The following is a 22,030-nucleotide window of genomic DNA, read 5'->3' as shown; positions in this document are numbered from 1 at the left end:
TATGCGGTGGAAAATCATAGCTTTTTAATAAAATTTACACCATTAGACGCGGAAATCATTTAGGAAAAAAATGATATATAATTCAATAATATTAAGTGTAAATATAATACCGTCCGTGTGATTATCACGGCACTACCCCAAACCGTGTGATAATTACGACCCTGCGTAATAATCACACGCGTGGTAATATTACCACGCGTGTGATAATTACGCGACACCGGGTCTGTCTGACTAGAACAGACCTGTGCACGTGCAAAAGATAGACCTCATAACGGACTTTCTTTTGTTTAAACTCTATCCGAAAAATATAGACCCGTCACAAACAATAGAGGAGGTGTGTAAGAATAGGCGAACATCACATGATTTTAATCGGAGGTTGAATGTTAATACAACTCTTTTGTTAATAAAAACACATTTGCTCTTGTAAAAGAAGGCGATTTCTGTGACTGCAACAAATGTAATCCGCATAGATATCCTCATGCTGATGAAATTGACCAAATTCTACTTTTCATAGGCTGAAAATGCTGTATTGTGCCCTTAGACGAAAATAATAATAAGTCCAAGTTTCTTAGGACTAATAATATTAATTTATTTCGACTCTTTGATTACATAAGCAAAAGTGTTGTGCATGCGTACACAATGACATAGCAGTAGCATATATATACGAAATCCGTAGAATAGTGACTGTTTATTGTATATTTTACACTTATTTCAAATAAAATAATTACATTTTTAAATTGAAACTGGAGTTGATTTCTATATTCAAACTTACACTTATTTCATGTGAGACAAATCAGTTAATACGTAACGTCTCTGTAAGGATAAAGTCATACTCAGGTTAGTAACTATGTTACAATATGCCTCTTTTTAGCATTAGCGAACAATTGAAATCTAATTACAATTTTCAGAAACACAATATATGTATCATGTACAACGTCGAGAATAAAATATAATTATATGAGTGCATGGCAAATTAATATCTCATTAACTAGAACAAAATCTACTTTGACGAAGATCCTATCTGGCAGACAATTGACCTATTTTTGCGAGTGCTCTTAATTTTTTTTACGACGTTTGGCTTTACAAAAAAATCAAAAACAACTGGCTAAAATGGCATCCAACAAACAACTTCTTTCATAAGCGCTTCCAAATGTTAAAAAGCATAGTTTCATATAACTCATATTTGTTTTTCTAGCCTACCGCCAAATAGCGCTTATAAATCAATCAATCAATCAATCCTTCAATCAATCATGTTCCACTCCATGTCGAAATTTGCTATAATGATATGTTTTATATCAGCTTTAATTTAAACTTCATCATTAAAAAGCAAATTTAAACTTTAACCAAGGAAGTTCATCACTGCATCGGTCTTTTGTCCAGTTTCCTTGACTTTTGCTTCTACTTTGATCTCTGTCCCGCTGAACATAAGAGAGACTTCAACAGAACAATCTAGTCCTCCGACAACAGTATCTACTGTCATTGAACCGATCTTAAAGCAGTCGACATCAGTGTATTCCGGATTTTTCATTGTAGATGCGTAAATTGTAAAACTTAGCAGACGCTGGTGTCTAAAAGCAGGCGTGTACGACTTTTTAACCTGAACGTGTCCAAATTTAACTTTCTGACCCATTTCGACATGTTTACTAAAAACATTTCTGCACCGTATACCAGAGTCAGTGACCATACGTTTAGAATTAGGATGCTTTCCCGGTAAAAAAGAAACTGTAGTATCGACACCATATGTGTATTTAAGTATGCGTTCGGTCACCGCTTCTGGAAGATGCCCAAAGATCAACGCTCCTTTGAGAATAGCAGACGATGCTTCATTTGGTATTATAATTTCTAAATGAGGAAACGCTTTCTTGACAGCTTCCTGCAACATTGGCGATTCTGAATATCCTCCTACCATCAGTATTGCTTTCAAATCATACAGATTATTATCCTGTATGACTGTTTTCATATGCTTAATTGTCTTGCTATTTGACTTTTCAAACAGATTTCTAAATACAGCAGCTGTGAATTTCATCTTGTCGTAAACAAATACAACTTGATCAGCATATTCTGCAGAATCACGGATGAATTCTTCCAAGTCATGTCGGTTCTTTCGTTCTGACATCTTACTGAGGGACACTGGAAATTTCATTAATATTCTTCCTTCCTTGTCGGGATGAATTGTTCTTTTCTTAACTTCAAACTCTCTCATCATCTCCAGCCAATCTTCAGTTTGCTCTTGCTTGAATTTGCCATATACCTCTTTTCCAACAAGGTCATAAATCAGATCCTCAAATGCGTGGTCTACAAGTGTTCCTCCCCAACCACCCCCGCTAGCTGCTGCCACTTCCTTAACGGCATTTGAATCAATGACCTCATGAACGGTTACATCGATCGTGCCACCTTAAAAATTGAGAAGAAAATATAGAAGAAAATCAAAACGCTGTCGCTGCGTAAGATGAATTATAGTATATAAAAATAAACTTATACAGGAAAGTACATACAGATAGTCAGTATGATTTAGATTGCAAAAATCAGAAAATACCATAGAGCTGTGCAGCCCTTTGATTTACTTTGTATATACTTTGAATGCATCGTTATATACATTTCTGTTTGTAATTGTACTGTATATGATTGTAAAACTTTATATATATATTGTATATTGTGAAATAATTAAATTTTATCGGTAACCTTTTTATGCAATATGTTTTCACTTTTTAGACATGCAAAATAATTAATTCATGACACATTTCATAAAAAATGTACCATAAACTAAACTTTTGATGAATCTTTAAACTGAGTATTATATTTTTGTGATATACGCTGCATACTGTAAATAAACAAGGATCATCAAATTTTGAACTTACCACCGGCATCAAGTATCATATATTTAGTTCCAATAGGAAAAGATGAAATGGAAGCGGTCATGGGTCCAACTGTCTTTTCAATCGGTAAGTTTCTACAGTAGATAGATGCAGCCTCCGGTTCAAGTGCAATACTTAATTTATCCTTTGTAATACCAGCCTATTAAGAGAAAAATAATTATCTTATTCTTTTAGAAACATTTTTATAATTCTTTCAGTCATGTCACCATAAAAGCCACTGACCTCCAGATGGTAAAATGAAAAAAAATGAAATAAAATTTCAAGTAAATGGTAATAACTGATCTTGTTAGGTTTATTGTATAAATCCATCATTACTGACACTTTGATTCGAGAAAGAAAGTTGACAAAAGCGTTAATATATCGGGTTTTCTTTTCCATAATCTACTACGTTACTAACGCAGTAGCCAATATAAATAGGAGAAGATATTTCATTCCGAAAAAATCCCGGTATCTGGTATGCCTGGGATCGTTTATCAATTGTCGTCATTAAGTAGGCCCCTATCTCATTTCAAGCTAAGGTTAAATCGATAAATTGGTCATCATATAAATGAAATAATTAATCAATTATAATTTTTAGTGCCATGAATAACTACAAATATAAAAACAAAAGCGGTTATTTGTATCCCTCTATATGTTTAATAAAATCCTGGATTCCGTGCGTCCCGGAGCACAGGTCGCGATATTGTCCTGTACGATCACGTGATACTAGAAAAAAAAACCCGGATGAAAGAATTCCGTGGTATAATAAAAGAAGGTATTTCCCGTTGGGGAAAAGCGAACTGTTTTCAGAGCAATAATGTTAAAATATGAACATTTTGAAGTGTCATTTCGATTTCTTTCAACTATGTAATGTTTTTGAGGGAGGATTTTGAAATATTAGCAAGAAGGCAGTTTCTCTGCTATCTTCTGGAGGTCAGCTGCTTTAAAGGTTTTTAACCAGGTTTTCAATTTTGAAAATCCTGGTTATTAGATTGGGGTATGGCGGGCGGATGGGCGGATGGGCGGCTGGGCGGATGGGCGGATGGGCGGATGGGCGGGCGTCAAACGAAATTGTGTCCGCTCTGTAACTCTTCAACCCTTTGAAGAATTTTGATGAAACTTCAGACAAATGTTTACCACATCAAGATGACGTGCAGAACGCATGTTCCGCATGGCTGGCTCCAAGGTCAAGGTCACAGTGACATTAACATTGAAAATCCTGTCCGCTCTGTAACTCTTCAACCCTTTGAAGAATTTTGATGAAACTTCAGACAAATGTTTACCACATCAAGATGACGTGCAGAACGCATGTTCCGCATGGCTGGCTCCAAGGTCAAGGTCACAGTGACATTAACATTGAAAATCCTGTCCGCTCTGTAACTCTTCAACCCTTTGAAGAATTTTGATGAAACTTCAGACAAATGTTTACCACATCAAGATGACGTGCAGAACGCATGTTCCGCATGGCTGGCTCCAAGGTCAAGGTCACAGTGACATTAACATTGAAAATCCTGTCCGCTCTGTAACTCTTCAACCCTTTGAAGAATTTTGATGAAACTTCAGACAAATGTTTACCACATCAAGATGACGTGCAGAACGCATGTTCCGCATGGCTGGCTCCAAGGTCAAGGTCACAGTGACATTTACATTGAAAATCCTGTCCGCTCTGTAACTCTTCAACCCTTTGAAGAATTTTGATGAAACTTCAGACAAATGTTTACCACATCAAGATGACGTGCAGAACGCATGTTCCGCATGGCTGGCTCCAAGGTCAAGGTCACAGTGACATTAACATTGAAAATCCTGTTTACATGATTTTAACTTGATTTGGCAGTCAAAGGTCATACCATCTTTGGAGGTAATTTAAAAAAAGATATGATATATTATTTCATGTCTACTTTGTAACTTGTTTTTCATTATACAGAATTATCAATATAATTATAGTGAACAAATTCTTCTGTGCTGAACTCGTCCTACATTTCTCAACGGATTTTGTTCAAACTTTCACAGAAGCTTTGTCATCAAGCACCCTGGCACATATTGTCGGGGTTTTGTGATTGGATAGTTTTTGACCTAATTATGGCCCTTTGTTTTTTTCCTTATACATAATATTATAGTGAACACTTCTTCAGTGGCAATTCCTCCTACATTATTCATGTTTTACATTGCACATAGTTACATTGTTTGTTGCTTGTATTTGTATTTCAAATACAACATATTTATCTACAATGGTGATAATTGAAAACCTGGTTTCATGGCATTGCCATGTTTCTTGTTTATTTTTACGCTTATCTTGACACATTGTTGATTGTATCTTGGCGGTCGATCCACCTAACGTACTGTCCTGGATAACTTACAATAATAACCAATTTCTCCGTTAGTGACCAAATACCAATCTTTTCATAAACAAGTAAATAAGAATATCAATAAACATTTGCTTAAATATGAGACATATTACGATTGCAGTCACCTTTTCTGCAGCTTCCCTCATAAACTGTTTAGCTGAATCCGTCCATATAGCTGGAACTGTCAGTACCCAATGAACTTCGTCTTGTCTGATTATCCCAGACACACGCAGTTTTACAATTTTATACATATCATCAACAAGGAACTTTATACTCATTGCAAATATATCTAATGCTGTTAAACGTTTTCCCATTTCGTCTTCAAGTTCAGTATTACGATCAAGCTTCTGAAAGGAAATATAATATGAACGTTTTCAAGTATTAGTTTGTTAAATGTCTAAGATCCTTTTATTCAAACTACAGCGTATGAATTGTATTACATTATAATATTTTTATTATTTCCAGTACCTAAAGAAATACGAAAACGGACGTTCTTAACATATTACCTCAGATAGTTGTTTGTTAAGCAACATCATGATAGCTCTATAGTTGTTTGTTAAACAACATAATACCTGAGATAGCTACTTGTGAAGCATCATGACAATACCTCATATAATAGTTTGTGAAGCATTATAATACCTCTTGAAGCAACATATAGCCTTAGATAGTAGTTTGGTTTATAAAAGCATCATTATAATACCTCAGACAGTAGTTTGTGAAACATTATAATACCCCAGATAGTTGTTTGTGAAACATAATAATAACTCTGACAATTGTTTGTATAACATCATGATATCTCAGATAGTTATTTGTGAAGCGTCATCATAATACCTCATACAATAGTTTGTGAAGCATTGAAGCAAAATTACGCCCGAGATAGTAGTTTGTGAAGCATCATGATAATACCTAAGATAGTCGTTTGTAAAGCACAAAAATACCCCAGATAGTAGTTTGTGAAGCATTTTAACACATCTGATAGTTGTTTGTGAAGCATTATAATACCTTAAACAGTAGTTTGTGAAATACCATAATACCTCAGATAATTGTTTTTGAAGCATAATAATACCTCAGATAGTTGTTTGTGAAGCGTTATAATACCCCAGATATTAGTTTGTGGAGCATTATAATACACCTGATAGTTGTTTGTGAAGCATCATAATACCTTAGACAGCAGTTTGTGAAATATTATAATACTTAAGATAATTGTTTGTGAAGCGTCATAATACCTCAGATAATTGTTTATGAAGCATCATAACACCTTAGATAGTAACTTGAGAATCATCATAATACCTCAGATAGTTGTTTGTGAAGCATCATTTTGAACTTTTTGAAGTAATAGTAATCGTGATGTTCTCCCAAATCTGCAAGCTCTCTGTATCTATTCTCTGCATCATACCCAAAGCCTTCCAACGTTTTACCATCTGGCCTAATCAGTACAACAGTTGGAGCTTTCTCGGTGGAAAGTGTACCTGAACCGGAGTGCCAATGTTTGACGAAGGCTTTTGTTGGATCATTTTTAAAGTCATGAAAGAAAGAATATGCCCATCCAGAATTTGTTGTTCCAAAATCTATAGCTCCAACAATTAAATTTTCGTTAAAAGATGTCGCCTAAAATAGAAAATGGCTTAGCTATATTGATATTTATATGCATAAAAAGGAATAATTCCAGATTTATTCCAAAAAGTAGAAAGTCAATCCATAGTCTTATAAATACGCAACACAGTCAGGATTTTCCAATATCTAGCTATGGTGTTTATTTTATTATTTCTTCATAAATATGTCGATGTGATATAAATGTATAATATTTAAACTATTTTAAATGTAACTCAGATGAGTTGTCCAACAATATATAATACTAATGTTTAATATAAGTAAATTTGAAAACAAGACTATGTGTTTTGGTTTTATTCAATTAACATATGCGCGTTTCATATGCAGAGTAGGAGTAGTTTATTAAGGAGTTTATAGGTTTAAGTTCTATATATCAAATAACACAACAGTGTCCTTTAAAGAAGGGCATGCTACTTATTGTGTGTCAGTCTTGAATAACAAACTGATGTTGTAGTTTTATTGGCTTTGTCTATCAAATAATAATAACTTCTTTTACATACGTTTAATATTTACTCAGGTAGTATGCACTTGGCAGAACTATGACTCATTAAAAATTAAATATTACGTCACAATTTCTAGGCTTAAAAGTAGTTTAAAAATATATTTTGATCAATGACTATATACATTGTTTTCAATATGTTATCAATATGTTTAAACTTATATGTTTCCTCCAAAATTGTAATAATACAAGGATTACACAAGCCAAGGTTCATGTCATTTTAACACTTACATATTTGGAACAAATAATCCTTAAAAATGACCTATTCTGCATGGCTTTAAGTTTTAGAAACGAACGCTTAAATGTTTAAACTCCTATGAAATATGTAAGCAATGAAAACTTACCATGGTTTTACATTCCACAAGTCAGATAAATTTATAGAATTTCTACACTTTTTGAGTAGCTTAATATCGCATTCAATAATGTATCACAAATTTTGCATTTAATATCCGAATATATTAATATAGAAACTCAATTTGTTCCAGTTTAGTTTCGTAACGATTTTCTGAAAATGATCTTGAAAAAGAGGCATACACCGTACATTAAATGAATAACGAAATAGATATTCTAATTACTAATCTTTCATATTGTATTACACATTTTAGTTTGGCCTTCATGTTAAAACATTAAAGAACAATAAAGCCTTTCTTTTGCAACGCATGATAAACTGTACATGTTAATATGATCAATGTCAATCCAAAGTCGTATGAAAAGACTTACAATACATGACACGGCTCACTTTAAAAAAATACCCCATACTATTTAACTTCCTTATTTGTTAAGCTATAAAAAGATTTAAGCAGTTTATCAAAACATGTTTCTTCCATGCCCAATGTCATTTTCATCTTAAAGGTACATGATACCTCATAAATGAATATCTATTTCATTCTTAAGAAAGGGCAAACAGGAGTTTAAAAATATTTAAATAATGGTTTTAGAGCATTTTAAATGCTTATCACACGAAGAAAGCAGCTATGAATGTGAAATTGTTTGTTATAAATATAGTAAAATGTAAACAAGGTAGTATTTTGACGTCCATACAAAATACTAAATCTATTTTATATATACTTTTTTATATCTATTTACAAAAGATTCAAAAGACGTATCAGAAAATTGGCCAATGGGTAACTTCTTTGAAAACATAACAAAACTGCAAAATTATAAAGTTTTTGAAAAATGAAAATAAAAGTTTTTTTTGGGCATAATATGCCTTTAAAGGGAGACACAGGCAAAATTTTCATTTCTTCGTTTTTAATTTTTCTATATTCAATATTCAATATTCTATAAAAGTCCTCGAAATAAATACACTTAGCAGTCACAGGAACAAAACTTTTCTCCTTATAAAGATGGTGGTTTCCCACGTGGGACAGGTTAAAGCATTTATATTTCACAATGGTTGTTATAAAGAACTATGAAAACGTGAAAGTACCTGACAAATGAATGACTTATACTTTTTTCAATGTAAAAAATATCCACAATATCTGTTTTTTCCAGAGTTTTTTTACTAGTTACATGACTTGTTTTAAAATTACTCGGTGACTCTGTCTGCTACTTAATTTTGTTAAATACAATTATAAAGATATAATTACGCTTCAAGCCCAAAATATATAGTACTTATAGAGAAATTCCTGCTAGGACATTTAAAAATGTCAATGTAGCATGATTTGGGTAGATATGTTCAAATTAATAATTTTGTCATTAATTTGCCTAAGTATCTCTTTTAAGCTGAAAATTGTTTCTGTTTAATAATTAGTAAAGACCTGGAATGCCAGATGACATACTTCAAGAAATATTTTCTGTCCATTTGAACAAAGGTCAAAATCAAAGTGATCCTGACATTGTCATAATATTAATTCAAAAATTTATTAAGGCATTTGTATGGTGCCTGGTTAACGCCATGTCGTATTTTCGCTTCTTCGCCCCGAAATGAAGGGACGAAAAAAGCTAGACTTTTTTCGTCCTTTCGTGTTTTTGCTTTTCGGATTTTCAGCGCAACAGAGCGAAAATACGACAGAAGGAGGGAAAAATACGACACATAAAATCAGCCAGCATAAATTTGCCTATATTTAGCAGCTAGATACTAAAGTTGCATGTGACTTATATTTTATAGTTCCTTAGAACATTTGTATTCAGATGATATTTGTGGAGAAATAAGCAGTCATTTTAAAAAAAAATACTTCAAAGTTGTTTAGTTTATACAGACTTAATTTAAATGATGTGCAGGAAGCTATAAGCTTATGGAAAAGCTCTTGAATCCGTTCCTGGAACAAATCAGTACTTAGCAATGACTGTCAAGTTTCTTGCTAAAGGAAACAACAGCTTGACCTTGTCGGGCAAAAATGTGACAAAGGTATAAACTACTTGTTCATCCCGCCACTCATGTACTTGTTTAAAATTCAATAGAAATCATGATTGAATTATATGTGGATTGATATGTATATGATGGAATTGGATGATATCATACGGTCATATTTTATGTTCTCAGGTTGTTGATTTAGATATTTGAAGTGGAATTGTCATGATGAACACACATATACTTTCGGGAGACTTTCCATCAAATTGACTGTAAGTCAAATTTATTTTTTTTATTCTGTGACTTCAAAATATTAAGAAATCATGATGATGCAATGAAATTGATTGAATTTTATTTGGCTGTCACGTTCTTTAGTTGATCTTATAAATATATTTGAACATTTACCTTCTAAAGGCCGCTTGGCCAAATAAGGAAATGAATTTGATGCTTTATTTAGCAATAAAATGTCTTGAAAACCGTTACTTTGGTTTTCACTCTTTCAATTTATCATTTTGCGGTATAATTGCTATTCACTGATAACATCGCTTGCTTTATATAATTTATTTATTTATCGGATACTCTATAACCTTCGGTTAAGAAAATATGTTATAATGACAATATATACAATGTTTTTCAGATATTGATGCTTAAGTTTTTTTCAGCTTAACTATTCGAAGAAAAGTGAGAATAATTATTATCACCCAAGCACTGATGTCGACATCATACTGTGGTTAAGTGTTTTGCATGAAAACCGGTATCTCAAAAACCACGGAAGAAAATTGGTCAAAACTTCACACACTTTTGACGCCCATAGCTCCAACATGGATTTGCCAGAATCATAGCCTTTACTAACTTTTTCAAGCGGAAAAGGTTTATTTTAATTACCTTACATATTTCACATTTTGGTTTGTCAAGAAAAATAAAAAAAATGAAAAGTTAATAGAAATGTTTGTGATTTTCAAAATATGTATCATTAAAGAATAGTTTGTTTTACTTGTTTCCCACACCAGTCATTTTTCACATTAACATCTTTTAATCTGTTACAAGCTTTGTACAATAAGATGTCAGGTAAGGAGGTTCATTGACACACTGTTTGTTCAAAAGAGCTTGGAAACATTTTTCTAATTAAAAATGGGTCTAATCAGGATTTGTTTAAATGCTTATATGTTTATAACAGTACCAAGCTCACATAGCAAATGGCATCCAAGATGCACTAGAGACACATTTAGTTGGTACCATACGATAGATTTCATAGAGCTTGTACGGTCGTAAGAAAGAAAAAAACAATCCGTGTTGCAAGTGTTTCGATGGATAGTGTATACAGTTTGACAAAATATGTGTAAGAGTAGAACAGGCGGGTCAATGCACGTCTGAATGCAATTTTTTTATAAGTAATCAAACTTTTTAGTAATCTAAAATTATTTTTTTTTAAAATAGAAACAAGACCAATTCATTACACTTGTCTCGAACTTGTTTTATTTCAATTATCAATTTAATAATAAGTGAGATCTATATTGATACACTCATGCCAAAGAACTTGTCACATCAATTCTAAGTGATTCTTATATATACTTCAATAAATGCCACTCATAGAAAATTGAAGCCGTATGATTATGATGGAACTGACGACCAGCAGCCAATTGTATAAACAATTTAACCGCGCGGTTACCACACGGTTACGGTAACCAGCCCGGTAACCTCGCGGTAAGCGATTGTATAAAAAACATCAAAAGCAGTTACCGCGCTATAACCGCGGTTAAATTTAACCCAGGTAAAGTAGCTCGGTAACTGCACGGTAACCAAAACGAACATGGCGGACATTTTACGCGTTTCAAGAATACTTAGCGTAGAGTTAGAGTACATTGTGTTAGAGTTAAAATATTGGTCTTATGTCACTCTATCGTTTTTCTTAGCTCATACTATGGTTGGTTCATCAAGGGCAATTTTGTGTGAACTAGATAGTTATTAGCGACGTGATTTAAATACAATTGTAAAGGCATGACAAAATGAATTTGATTCTGTGTATCAGGCTGAAGTTTTCATTTAACAATGACAGGAAAGACAATTGGAATATATTGAATATAATGGATCAATTCCGCAGTTAGCTCAGTTTATCTGAAAATTTACTCGGAAAGCATATCCTATTGCTATACCTGAATTTGTGGAGTTTCTTGATCTTGATTATTCTACAGGTGCTTTACCTGACACTGAAATAAGATTATGATTACGGGGAGTGGATTTTTCAGTCTATTGGTGAAGCAGAACAGATTACCGTTTGTTTAGATACACATAAAGTAACTGAAAGAAGTAAAGGTCGGCACGCTGTAAAAAATGTAACAAATGAGACCGACAGCATTGAACAAGGCTTGATGAGCTGTCCAAGCAGATGAAAAAATTGATGGAACAAAAAAAATGTGAAAACCGTGATCAAGCTCCACATTACTAATAAAGTATGGGTGGTTATCAGAAGATCTGTCTTAATTCCCAAAGTAATGGAAGACACAATTTGTTAAATAGAAAATGCTGACCTAAAAAGAAATCAAATTAATTTTAAAGAAAACCCGACGTCCAGGGAAACGAAATAATGTCGAGCTTAGAGGCCGGAGTCCGGTCATGAATATAAGGTCCCACACAAAGATATCTATTAAAACCGTTCAGTATTGTGTATTAACTACCCTTTAGAAGTTACAGTAAAAGAAATCTTAGTACTTCCCATTAACGCTGTGCAAAAGATGTGAATTCATTTTAGATTGTAAATATCAGCGTTGATATTTTCATGAATATTTTACTTTTTTAAATTATCACAGAACCAAGTGGAAATCATCTTTGTCTTTTTGTAGTGGATATCTATAGGTTCTTTCAGTTCTGTTTTTAAGAACCTGCTTTCAGCAAGTTGCAGTTAAATGAAGGCATTCGAGTTTAAAAAGTGCAATATTCTATTCATATCTGAAAAAAAAAAACATTAACCCATTACACCATGAGCATTTTATAAAAAATGGCTGGCTGCTTTCATTGAAAGATTCCTGTTACAAGTTCTATTGCTGTAAAAGATGCTTTAATATTCATCAAACTTGGCACAAATGCTGACTGGACCATAGCCTTTGTAACGGTATGCTTATTCTTAAATTTCCTGTTACCATGGAAACGAGGGAACATCTCAAAATTGCCAAAGAACACTATTTTGCATAGATTTTTTTCCATCAAAACTGATTTCAAAGTGCTGCAACTTGTCTTTGGATTGAGATACAGTCAAAGGTTTTTCAGCATTGGTTACACGTTACCTTCTGAGGCCAATGTTATCCTCTTTCAAGTCCAAAATCTTCTTGGCGATAATGAGGGGTGGGTCTGCTGCCCCCTACAAACCCATAAGCAGACGGACACATCTCCCTCTGGAACCCCCTGATATATCTTACTATTAGTATTGAAAGGGGACAGCACCAACAAAGTGATCACTATTTTAACAACATTTCTAAAACGAAAACAAGTGTTTGGGGTCTAAGTAGAGCATTTTTAACCATTTCAGGTCTCAAAGGGGGTAAAAAGGCGTGAACGGACGTCTAAATGAATTAATGGGTTTATCAAAATAAAATTCAGTCCACTGTTTGAAACAGTTCTTTTTTTTACAAAATATATTCTTAGCCTATGGGCATTAAAATATGTTTAACATACAGGATATTATATAAGGAAGTTTCCTAGTTTTCCGCTCCGATTTGAATAATATGCATTAATTTCTTCTTATTCATAAACATATATATGCATAAATTCAGAGCAATAGATACAAGATACCAGCACTACTTTAGTATGAGTAATATTTAAAGTCTTTTTTTCTAATTTTTAGAAATGGTATTCCAGCAGAATGGTTTTGGTATGCTATATCTATATGTGACCAAACGACGTACAATAACCAGTCTATATATTGCATTCTATCTTTCAAAAGCAAATCAGGGCAATAACTCCAAAATTAGACAAGACAGACTTCTTGTGCACTGCACATCTTCACCATTGAGATCTATCTACCCACAAAGTTTCATGTTGATACCTCTTGTTGTTTCAAAGTTATGTTCCGGACAAGAAAAAACGGACAGACAGACAAAGTGGCGAATATATGCTCACCCTTCGGGGAGGAGAAAAATGAATGATTTTGTCCATCTTGGAAGAAGGGCTAAATTTACTATATTTACTGGATTAGGCTAATACTGAATAAGGAGAATTGATACTTAAGATCCTGCATTAGATTTAAATCATACAATGTCAAAGAATGTCATACATATTAATTAGTTGTCAATTATCATGTAAATGTAATATTTATATATAAAATATTGATAAAAAAATCATACAATGGTTCAAACAGTGACGATTTACAACATGATGAACTTATATTCATTTAGCAACTGAAAATGATCTGTTGACCAATGAATATTTAAACAAGCAAATTCGTTGAATTTATATCCCCCGCCGAGGACTGGTTATTATTAACACAACAACTGAAGACATAAGGCTTTATTTATATATTAATCATGGCATAAACTGTAATATTCTTTGAACTTGAAGCCTTGTACCTTCAAACAAGAAGAATTTTTAAGTTTTCGCTATATACATATAAGGAAAATCTATGACCCCTTGAGTGGGACCAATTTTGACCCCAGGGCTAAAATTTGAACAATTTTGGTAGAGGACCTATATCCAGACGAAAATACCCAGGTGCACAACTACACATACTGATCAACATTCCTGTAAAATTTCATGACTCTAGGTCAAATACTTTTTGAGTTACATGCCACACAAGTTGAAAATGACAAAATTTTACTAAGTCAAGGGCAATAACTCTAAAAATACTAAAAATATCCAGACGAAAATACCCAGGTGCACAACTACACATACTGATCAACATTCCTGTAAAGTTTCATGACTCTCGGTCAAATACTTTTTGAGTTACATGCGACACAAGTTGAAAATGACAAAATTTTACTAAGTCAAGGGCAATAACTCTAAAACTACTAAAAATATCAAGATGAAAATAGCCAGGTGCACAACTACACATACTGATAAACATTCCTGTAAAGTTTCATGACTCTAGGTCAAATTCTTTTTGAGTTACATGCAACACAAGTTGAAAATTACAAAATTTTACTAAGTCAAGGGCAATAACTCTAAAAATACTAAAAATATCCAGATGAAAATAGCCAGGTGCACAACTACACATACTGATAAACATTCCTGTAAAGTTTCATGACTCTAGGTCAAATTCTTTTTGAGTTACATGCAACACAAGTTGAAAATTACAAAATTTTACTAAGTCAAGGGCAATAACTCTAAAAATACTAAAAATATCCAAACAAAAATACCCAGGTGCACAACTTCACATGCTGATCAACATTCCCATAAAGTTTCGTTGAATTCCAGCCATCAGTTGCAGAGAACTACTCCGGAAACGAAATTCTAAGTCAAGGGCAATAACTCTAAAAATACTAAAAATATCCAGACGAAAATACCCAGGTGCACAACTTCACATGCTGATCAACATTCCCATAAAGTTTCGTTGAATTCCAGCCATTAGTTGCAGAGAACTACTCCGGAAACGAAATTCGGACGGACGGATAGACGGACGGACGGACGGAAGGACGGACGGACAACGCCAAAACTATACCCCCCTCCCGATTCCATCGGCTGGGGATAAAAATGATCATGTTAACATGATGGATTGATGTAAAGCACAGACAATTGTGTATATGTCATATTAAAATTATGCGCATCGGAAGGACTGAAATTCGGTTTTATTAAAATTTAAAAATCAAAAACAAAAAACAGAGTCCCTATAAAAAGCACAAAACGGCAAAATAAAAAAGTTGCAGGCTTGGTTTAATTTAAACTTACTATGTTATGAGTATAATTTGATTAGCTTTAATTTTATTGAAAGGGTAAAAGAGAGCAACATCGACGCACCCTAATAATGTTTAAAGTTGCATGCCTCCAGATGAGCCAAAATATTTCAAGAAAATCAATAATTACAAATTTGCACTAAACTTTTAACAAAGATAAAACATTTAAGATTCAATTATATTTTACAAGTTCTGTGCGGTTTAAGACGGATTTTGCATATTTCTACTGCGTTACTATCGCAGTGAGGGCTGCTTTTGCACATCTTGACCACAGATTGTAAGTTCTGATTGCAATATGTAAATTACTTTTTTTGTTCTCCTCACAATATCCAACTTTTAGATACATTTCCAAAATTTTCATGATAATTAACATGAATCTGGAGGCTTGCTGCGTCAAAGTAGTGCTGGGACCAATGATCTTTCCCAATGAATCATAAAGAGTTATTGGCGTCCGCGCCGAAGCTCGACGCCCTTCATGGAATGTATTCAGATTTTGCGAAAGGGCAATTACAACATCGGCCTTTTCTTCAGTCATAAAAATAGCCAAGGGTTTTCCGATTGTTGATTTTTAAAACCGAAACGGTCACTAGGGTAATAAATAACGAACCGGAGAATTTGTAGGAAATGAAATTCAAAAACATATTCAGCAATAAATTGCACTTTTGATTGATTTATCGAAAAAAATATGATTAGTATAAACGTTTGCCATTTGTTACGAATTATTTCACAAAGTATTATCATTTTGAAAGTGTCTTATCCATAGGTTCTTTCCGGTAAATTTAAAGCTCATTTCTTAAGGTAGAACACCCCTAATGCGCACTATACGGAACTGTAAAATTGACAACATAGGACAGTTATATGCCTTAAATGTCACTTGTATGCAAAATTTAAACAAAATTTACCGTGTGGTTTATGAGTTACTGACATGTTTCTGAACTAAAACTTTGCTATTAGAAGGGCTTTTCTCAGAAATGAGAAAGCTCTAAATAATCTGTAATATCATAATTATGAAAAAATGTTTTCCTATTGCTCATTGTTTTGAAACAAAAAATGTCATTTAGGTAAGCAAAATGATTGTTTAAAAAAAAAAAAATGTTTTTTATATGTATAAAAATGTAACCCCACCCCACCCACTTTTAACACTTATATGACAATTTCCCTATGTAACAAGCCTTATTTAAAATATCCCTTAAATTTTCCACAATGAGGGGCTGTTTTCAAAGTTTGCCTAAATTTTCTTAAATGTATCATATTGGTTGGTCTTACAAAATATAAAATACTTTTACCGTGTATTTTTTATTTTATTAAACTTTGAAAATATCTTGTTATCATATTTGCTATCAAATTTTGCATTATTTAGTAAATAAATACCTACAATAATTATATTATTAAAATGAAACACTTTTTTCATCCAGTAAGGATCTGAGAGATTCAGAAAAAAAAGTGAAAAGAAAAAAAAAGAAAGAAAAAAAAGTTGCCTCTTCTGGGGTTTGAACCCACGCCCTTCAGTTTCAATACACTTTACAGTGATTCTAGCCTATTTGAATACTGTTCAAAGTGGAGATACTGCATTAGAGGTGTACTAACGTACCTTAATTGCACTTCTGACACTATTTTTTACCGTGAATATTTAAATCGACCCTTATTTCTCTTTTCTTTGCTGTTAGAAATTAAATATATTTTGTTTCAAGGATGGTTTGAGTGGATTGTTGATTTGACAAATACAGTGACATCTTAATGACAGAAACTTTCGTCGAGGTGTTATGCATGGGTTGTGGTACTTTTTTTACTTGGCCTGCAGCATTTTCAATTTTTCCGTTCTGGATTTTCTTTAGGGATTCCTATTTTCTCTATTTTATTGACAGGAATGTTAACACACTGGTTGGTCAGACGAGGATTTTGAAGCAATTCAACAAATTTTAAATAGTATTATCAATTACTCTTTATTTATCACCATTATTAAGTAGCTTTTACATCTTTGACTCGCATGAACATGATGCTAGTGAAATTCCTCATACCTGACTAAAATTCAGGTAACAGTCTTCTACTATATTTATAAATAATGTTTCACCATACCAACACGCCATGCAAATGAATTCATGACTTGAAAAGTAATATTTTTTTGTTAACGCGTTTAGCAAATTATCCTGAATTGGGTCCTTTTTGAAATTCTTCCCAAATTTTACATTCCATTTAAGTATTTATGAAGGACTTGAATATTTAACTACTGTATCGTAAATCCAAAGAATTAATAGAAACCATTTTTTTATTTGACATGGGAAAATATATGTAATATTACTATAATAGTCCCTTTTTGTAACTACTTTTATATACTGTTTGTATATTTGTTACATATAAAATAATAATAATAAAACAGACTTTGTTTATTTTGACTACTGTTTTGTATGTTCCAGAGAAAATACATTCAAAGCTGCGGTCTCATTTACTCCCGACAGAGCCCAGGACAACCCCGGTAAGTTACTGGGATGATCCGAGACGATCGGGGTTAAATAACTATTGCGGTCACACCCCGGCAGCACTACGGTAATTCCCAACTTACCACCCAGGATGCGCTCCGGACCATCCAGACAGAGCCCAGATGAAGCTACGGTTCATGCCGGTGCTTCCCCAGTCGTTCCCGGATGACGCCGGGAGAGCCCAGGTTGACCAAGGCAGAGCCACGGTCGATCTAGGCACAGCACAGAACGATTCCAACAGAGCCACGGTTAAACACTGGTGGATTGAAAACGCACGAAGATGATAACGTTGATGCATAATTTTCATTTAATATTATATCTGTTGTTCCAGAACAGTAATTCATGATGATTTTCTGAATAATCGTTATGCAAGACTAAACAGAAGGGAAATGGGGAAAGGTTTTAATACAAACAAGTGCAATCATCGCAAATTGTCGTGATTCTTTGCCGGGCTCTACCGGGATCAACCGTGCTCCATCGTCATCCTCCGGTGCTTTGCCGGCATCCTCCGGGGCTCTGTCGCCATTTACCGGGGCTTTGCTGGCATTCACTGGGCTTCTACCGTAGCTCTACTTACTAGCTATATCATAGCCCGGATAAATTCCAGCTTGTGCCGACAGAGCTAGGGTGCTTTCCCGGTATAACCCCGGTCGATCCCGGCAGAGCTAAGGATGAAACCGGCAAAGCTATACTTCCCTGATAACCCTGGACTATCCCGGTGATATTTAATATTTAATTCCATCCGGGGTCGAATGCCGGATGTCCCCGGATCATCCTTAACGTTGCCGACAGAGTTACGGATGTACTCCGGTTTGTTCCGGTAGTTCCCGGGTCACCCGGACGCCTACAGGGGCTCTGCCGTGGTCTGCTGGGATCTAAGTAAGACTGCAGCTTACTATTGCAATCTCTAGCAAACCTACCAAACAATGTCTTTTGTCCGCCTAAAATCTACGGTAAAATCCAATTAATCGTAAGAAGATTGGTCATCATGTCTACTTGATCATCATCACTTGCTGCATTTCTTGCTTAGACGCTCTTTGATTCTATGCATCAATTGCTTCAAGTAAACCGTTTTCTTATGTAGCCTTACATGAAATCATAAAGTGTTATTCCCAGAAACGAAGTGGGTTTTACGCAAGCGTAAAGAGAAAGAAATAAGTCAAATGTTACTTGAAGGAAGTTGTGATCAATGTGAAATGATTTGTCATAAAAGTAGCAAAATGTTAAAGTAGTATTTTGACTTCCGTTCAAATACATAATTACCAGAAATATACTAGGCCTCTAAATTCATCGGCAAATTATAGTGTAGTTATTCCTTTAATGACTAATAATGTTATTTTTGTTTTTGTTGGTGTTGGTTTTTGCCAAGCGAGTGCATTTCTCAGGCGTCCTTTTATTTTGCGGAAATCGTATGAAAAAAGTTCCATTTCCGGCCTGCCAGGCCTGGCAGGGTATCTCGAGTCACTTTTACATTTACCATAAGCACAGTGTTTATTTGTCCCTAAATTCAATTTTCAGCTTGTTTTTCTCTTATAGTTGAAACTAATAAAATTTCTTAAAATATATCTTGTAAACAAATGTATAGGCGGTTGTCTAAAGTCAGTTCAATCATGCGCAGTGGTGATTGGATTAAATCTATTTTTAGAATAGCGTGTAAGGGGAAGCGTTCTCACACATAGCTAAATTCATAGCTAAAACATGTCATTGATATTCAGTCGTTCTACTTCTTTATTTGCTGTGAAACAGCTTTAACGCTAGTGTGAATTCGGAAATACGTCAGTGTGGACAATAGCGAGGAAAAATAAAATGAGTAAAGAAATTGCAATTACGAAGATCCAGAATATACTATAACTATATACGGCCCCTGCGCTGATGCAGTTTTGTCCAATGTAAAACAGTACCCCTTTTTATAGATGGACAACGTGTTTAATGCTGAATTCAAAACGACATCATTTTCTGCGCTTTTTAGTCTGGTTCCATGTTATGACGTTTGAAAAAGCTACCCCATTATCAACCAGATGAGCAGTCATTATTTGTTGTCGGAGATAAGAAAATATTATTCATCGAATGGACAAAAATGTAAATAACCAGTGTTTTTGCAATAAATTGAAAAAAAGGAATAGTGACCAAAATGTAAAGCATATGCATGCAAATGTTTTTATTATTTTGCATAATTTTTAAATTTAATAGTCGCAAAATTAATGGATTCTTTCCGCAGTAAAGCATATGACTTTTTCAAACCGGTCAATATTTTTTTTACAATATACCCCAGGGGCGACTAATCTATATAGACCTAAAAACGTAATGTTTTAGTTATCTCCCAAGGCCGCATTCAATGATAATCGGGTTGCTTATATCTACTTTTACGCTGAGAAACATGACTCTGGTTATATTTCAAAAACATTTCAATATTTTGATTTTTTTTAGCAGAAACACAAGTTTAGGATACATAATAATAAGACTTATATTTCTTTATGTCGTTTTGTCTTCTTATTTCTGTAACGTATGTCATTTTGTCATTTTACATCTGTAATACTATATAAGAAGATTGCACGGATTTTTCGTGAGGCGGGAATCTTGTATACATGTATAGCACATGTTAAGAATGTTTTTCATTCGACGGGCGTACTGAAAGGGTAAAGTTGTTTCCTAGTTCGCTTAAATATGTCTGACGAAGAAGCAAACAGTGAACACGAAAATATACGAGGAGAAAGCGAGTTAGACAAAGCTTTTTAACAGGCAGAGAAGTATTTTTCTAGATGAGCTAGAGACAAGGTTCAGCAGTTTTTTAGCTAAGCGTACATCTCCTGATTTAGGCTTCAAATTCAAAAGTGAAGGGAACAAGGTACAATTTGACTTAAATTCAGAAAGAATTGAGGGACTTTCACGCATTCGAAATCTTTGCACGGTCAGTGTTCATGCTACAAAAAGTACTGTGGACAAAGAAATTAATTCTTTAAAACAGACAAATAAAATACTCAAAATCGCAGATAAACATGGATGGGACACAGTTCGTGAGTACACTGACAGTCCTCTTGCTGATGATTCTGAAGACGCAGCTAATTTACGAGAAGCTATCTCCCGCGCTATGCGGAGCAGACGAAATCAGCCCTATCAGCGATCCAGCAATGCCTCCGCCGCACCTCAACAAAAGACACAGGGTCTTTTTCGTAGGTTTCAGGGAGACAATGAAACAAATATGTTATCAAGGTTTGGACCAGGCCAGCCTCTATTCCCGCCAGGTCCTTGAGGCCTTTTAATCGCACTCCGGAACGCATTTTATTTGTGGACGCTAGCAGTGTAGCTAGTGCTGGGGTTATGCTGAGTTCAGAGAAAATAATCGCTCACTGTATGTTTACTGAAGAAGAGTGCCTTACTAGTTCCACTTATAGGGAACACCGGTCACTATATCACGCAATTGAGTCTTTTTCCAATTTTTTGCACGGAAAATTCGTGAAAGTTTACACAGACAATCAAAATATTGTCAGAATTGTAAATAAAGGGAGTACTAAACCTCTTTTACAAAATTTGGCAAGAAAATTTTTCGACAGGCTCATGAAATTTCAGATATTACTTGAGGTTTCTTGGATTCCTAGGGATATGAATTCTTAAGCTGATGCGTATAGCAAGGAAGTTGATTGGGATGATTGGGGTGTCAATCATACTATATTTTCTTATTTTAACAGCAAGTGGGGCCCTTTTGATATAGATCGTTTTGCTTATCAATCAAATACCAAGTTGCAATGTTTTAATTCTTTATATTGGTGTCGTGGTACTTCCGGCGTTGACGCCTTCGCTTTTAATTGGGAAGGGATGAATAACTGGTTGGTGCACCCAGTTCGTCTCGTAACAAAAGTTTTGAAACATTTGATTATATGTAAAGCACATGGTACCCTTGTAGTACCAAAATGGGAGTCTTCGGTGTTTTGGCCTTTTATCATTAAACCTCATAATGGACAGTTTAAATATTTTATCAAGGATTTTGTAGAATACCAGAAACCGACGAAATTGTTCACACCCGGTTCCGTTAAAGACAGTGTTTTCGCCGTTTCTCCTTTTGTTAGTAATGTT

The 22,030-nt window shown here is 34.1% G+C and overlaps 1 protein-coding gene across 1 annotated transcript; it reads right to left on the bottom strand.

Annotated features, from left to right (window-relative positions):
- Nucleotides 1-575: 575 nt before the first annotated feature.
- Nucleotides 576-7,818, bottom strand: LOC132756477 (heat shock 70 kDa protein 12B-like). The gene is made up of 5 exons (XM_060747556.1): nt 7,655-7,818; nt 6,491-6,808; nt 5,326-5,547; nt 2,859-3,015; nt 576-2,394 (listed from the first exon to the last, which is right to left on the bottom strand). The coding sequence occupies exons 1-5, from the start codon at nt 7,655-7,657 to the stop codon at nt 1,340-1,342; spliced, it is 1,755 nt and encodes a 584-aa protein (XP_060603539.1). The 5' UTR covers nt 7,658-7,818; the 3' UTR covers nt 576-1,339.
- Nucleotides 7,819-22,030: the final 14,212 nt, after the last annotated feature.

This window comes from Ruditapes philippinarum, unplaced genomic scaffold (assembly GCF_026571515.1).
Source record: "Ruditapes philippinarum isolate M1 unplaced genomic scaffold, ASM2657151v2 ctg1362_1_1_1_1, whole genome shotgun sequence".
NCBI lineage: Eukaryota > Metazoa > Mollusca > Bivalvia > Venerida > Veneridae > Ruditapes > Ruditapes philippinarum.
Note: the sequence above shows the minus strand (reverse complement) of the source record. Positions and strands in the feature narration are given on the sequence as shown.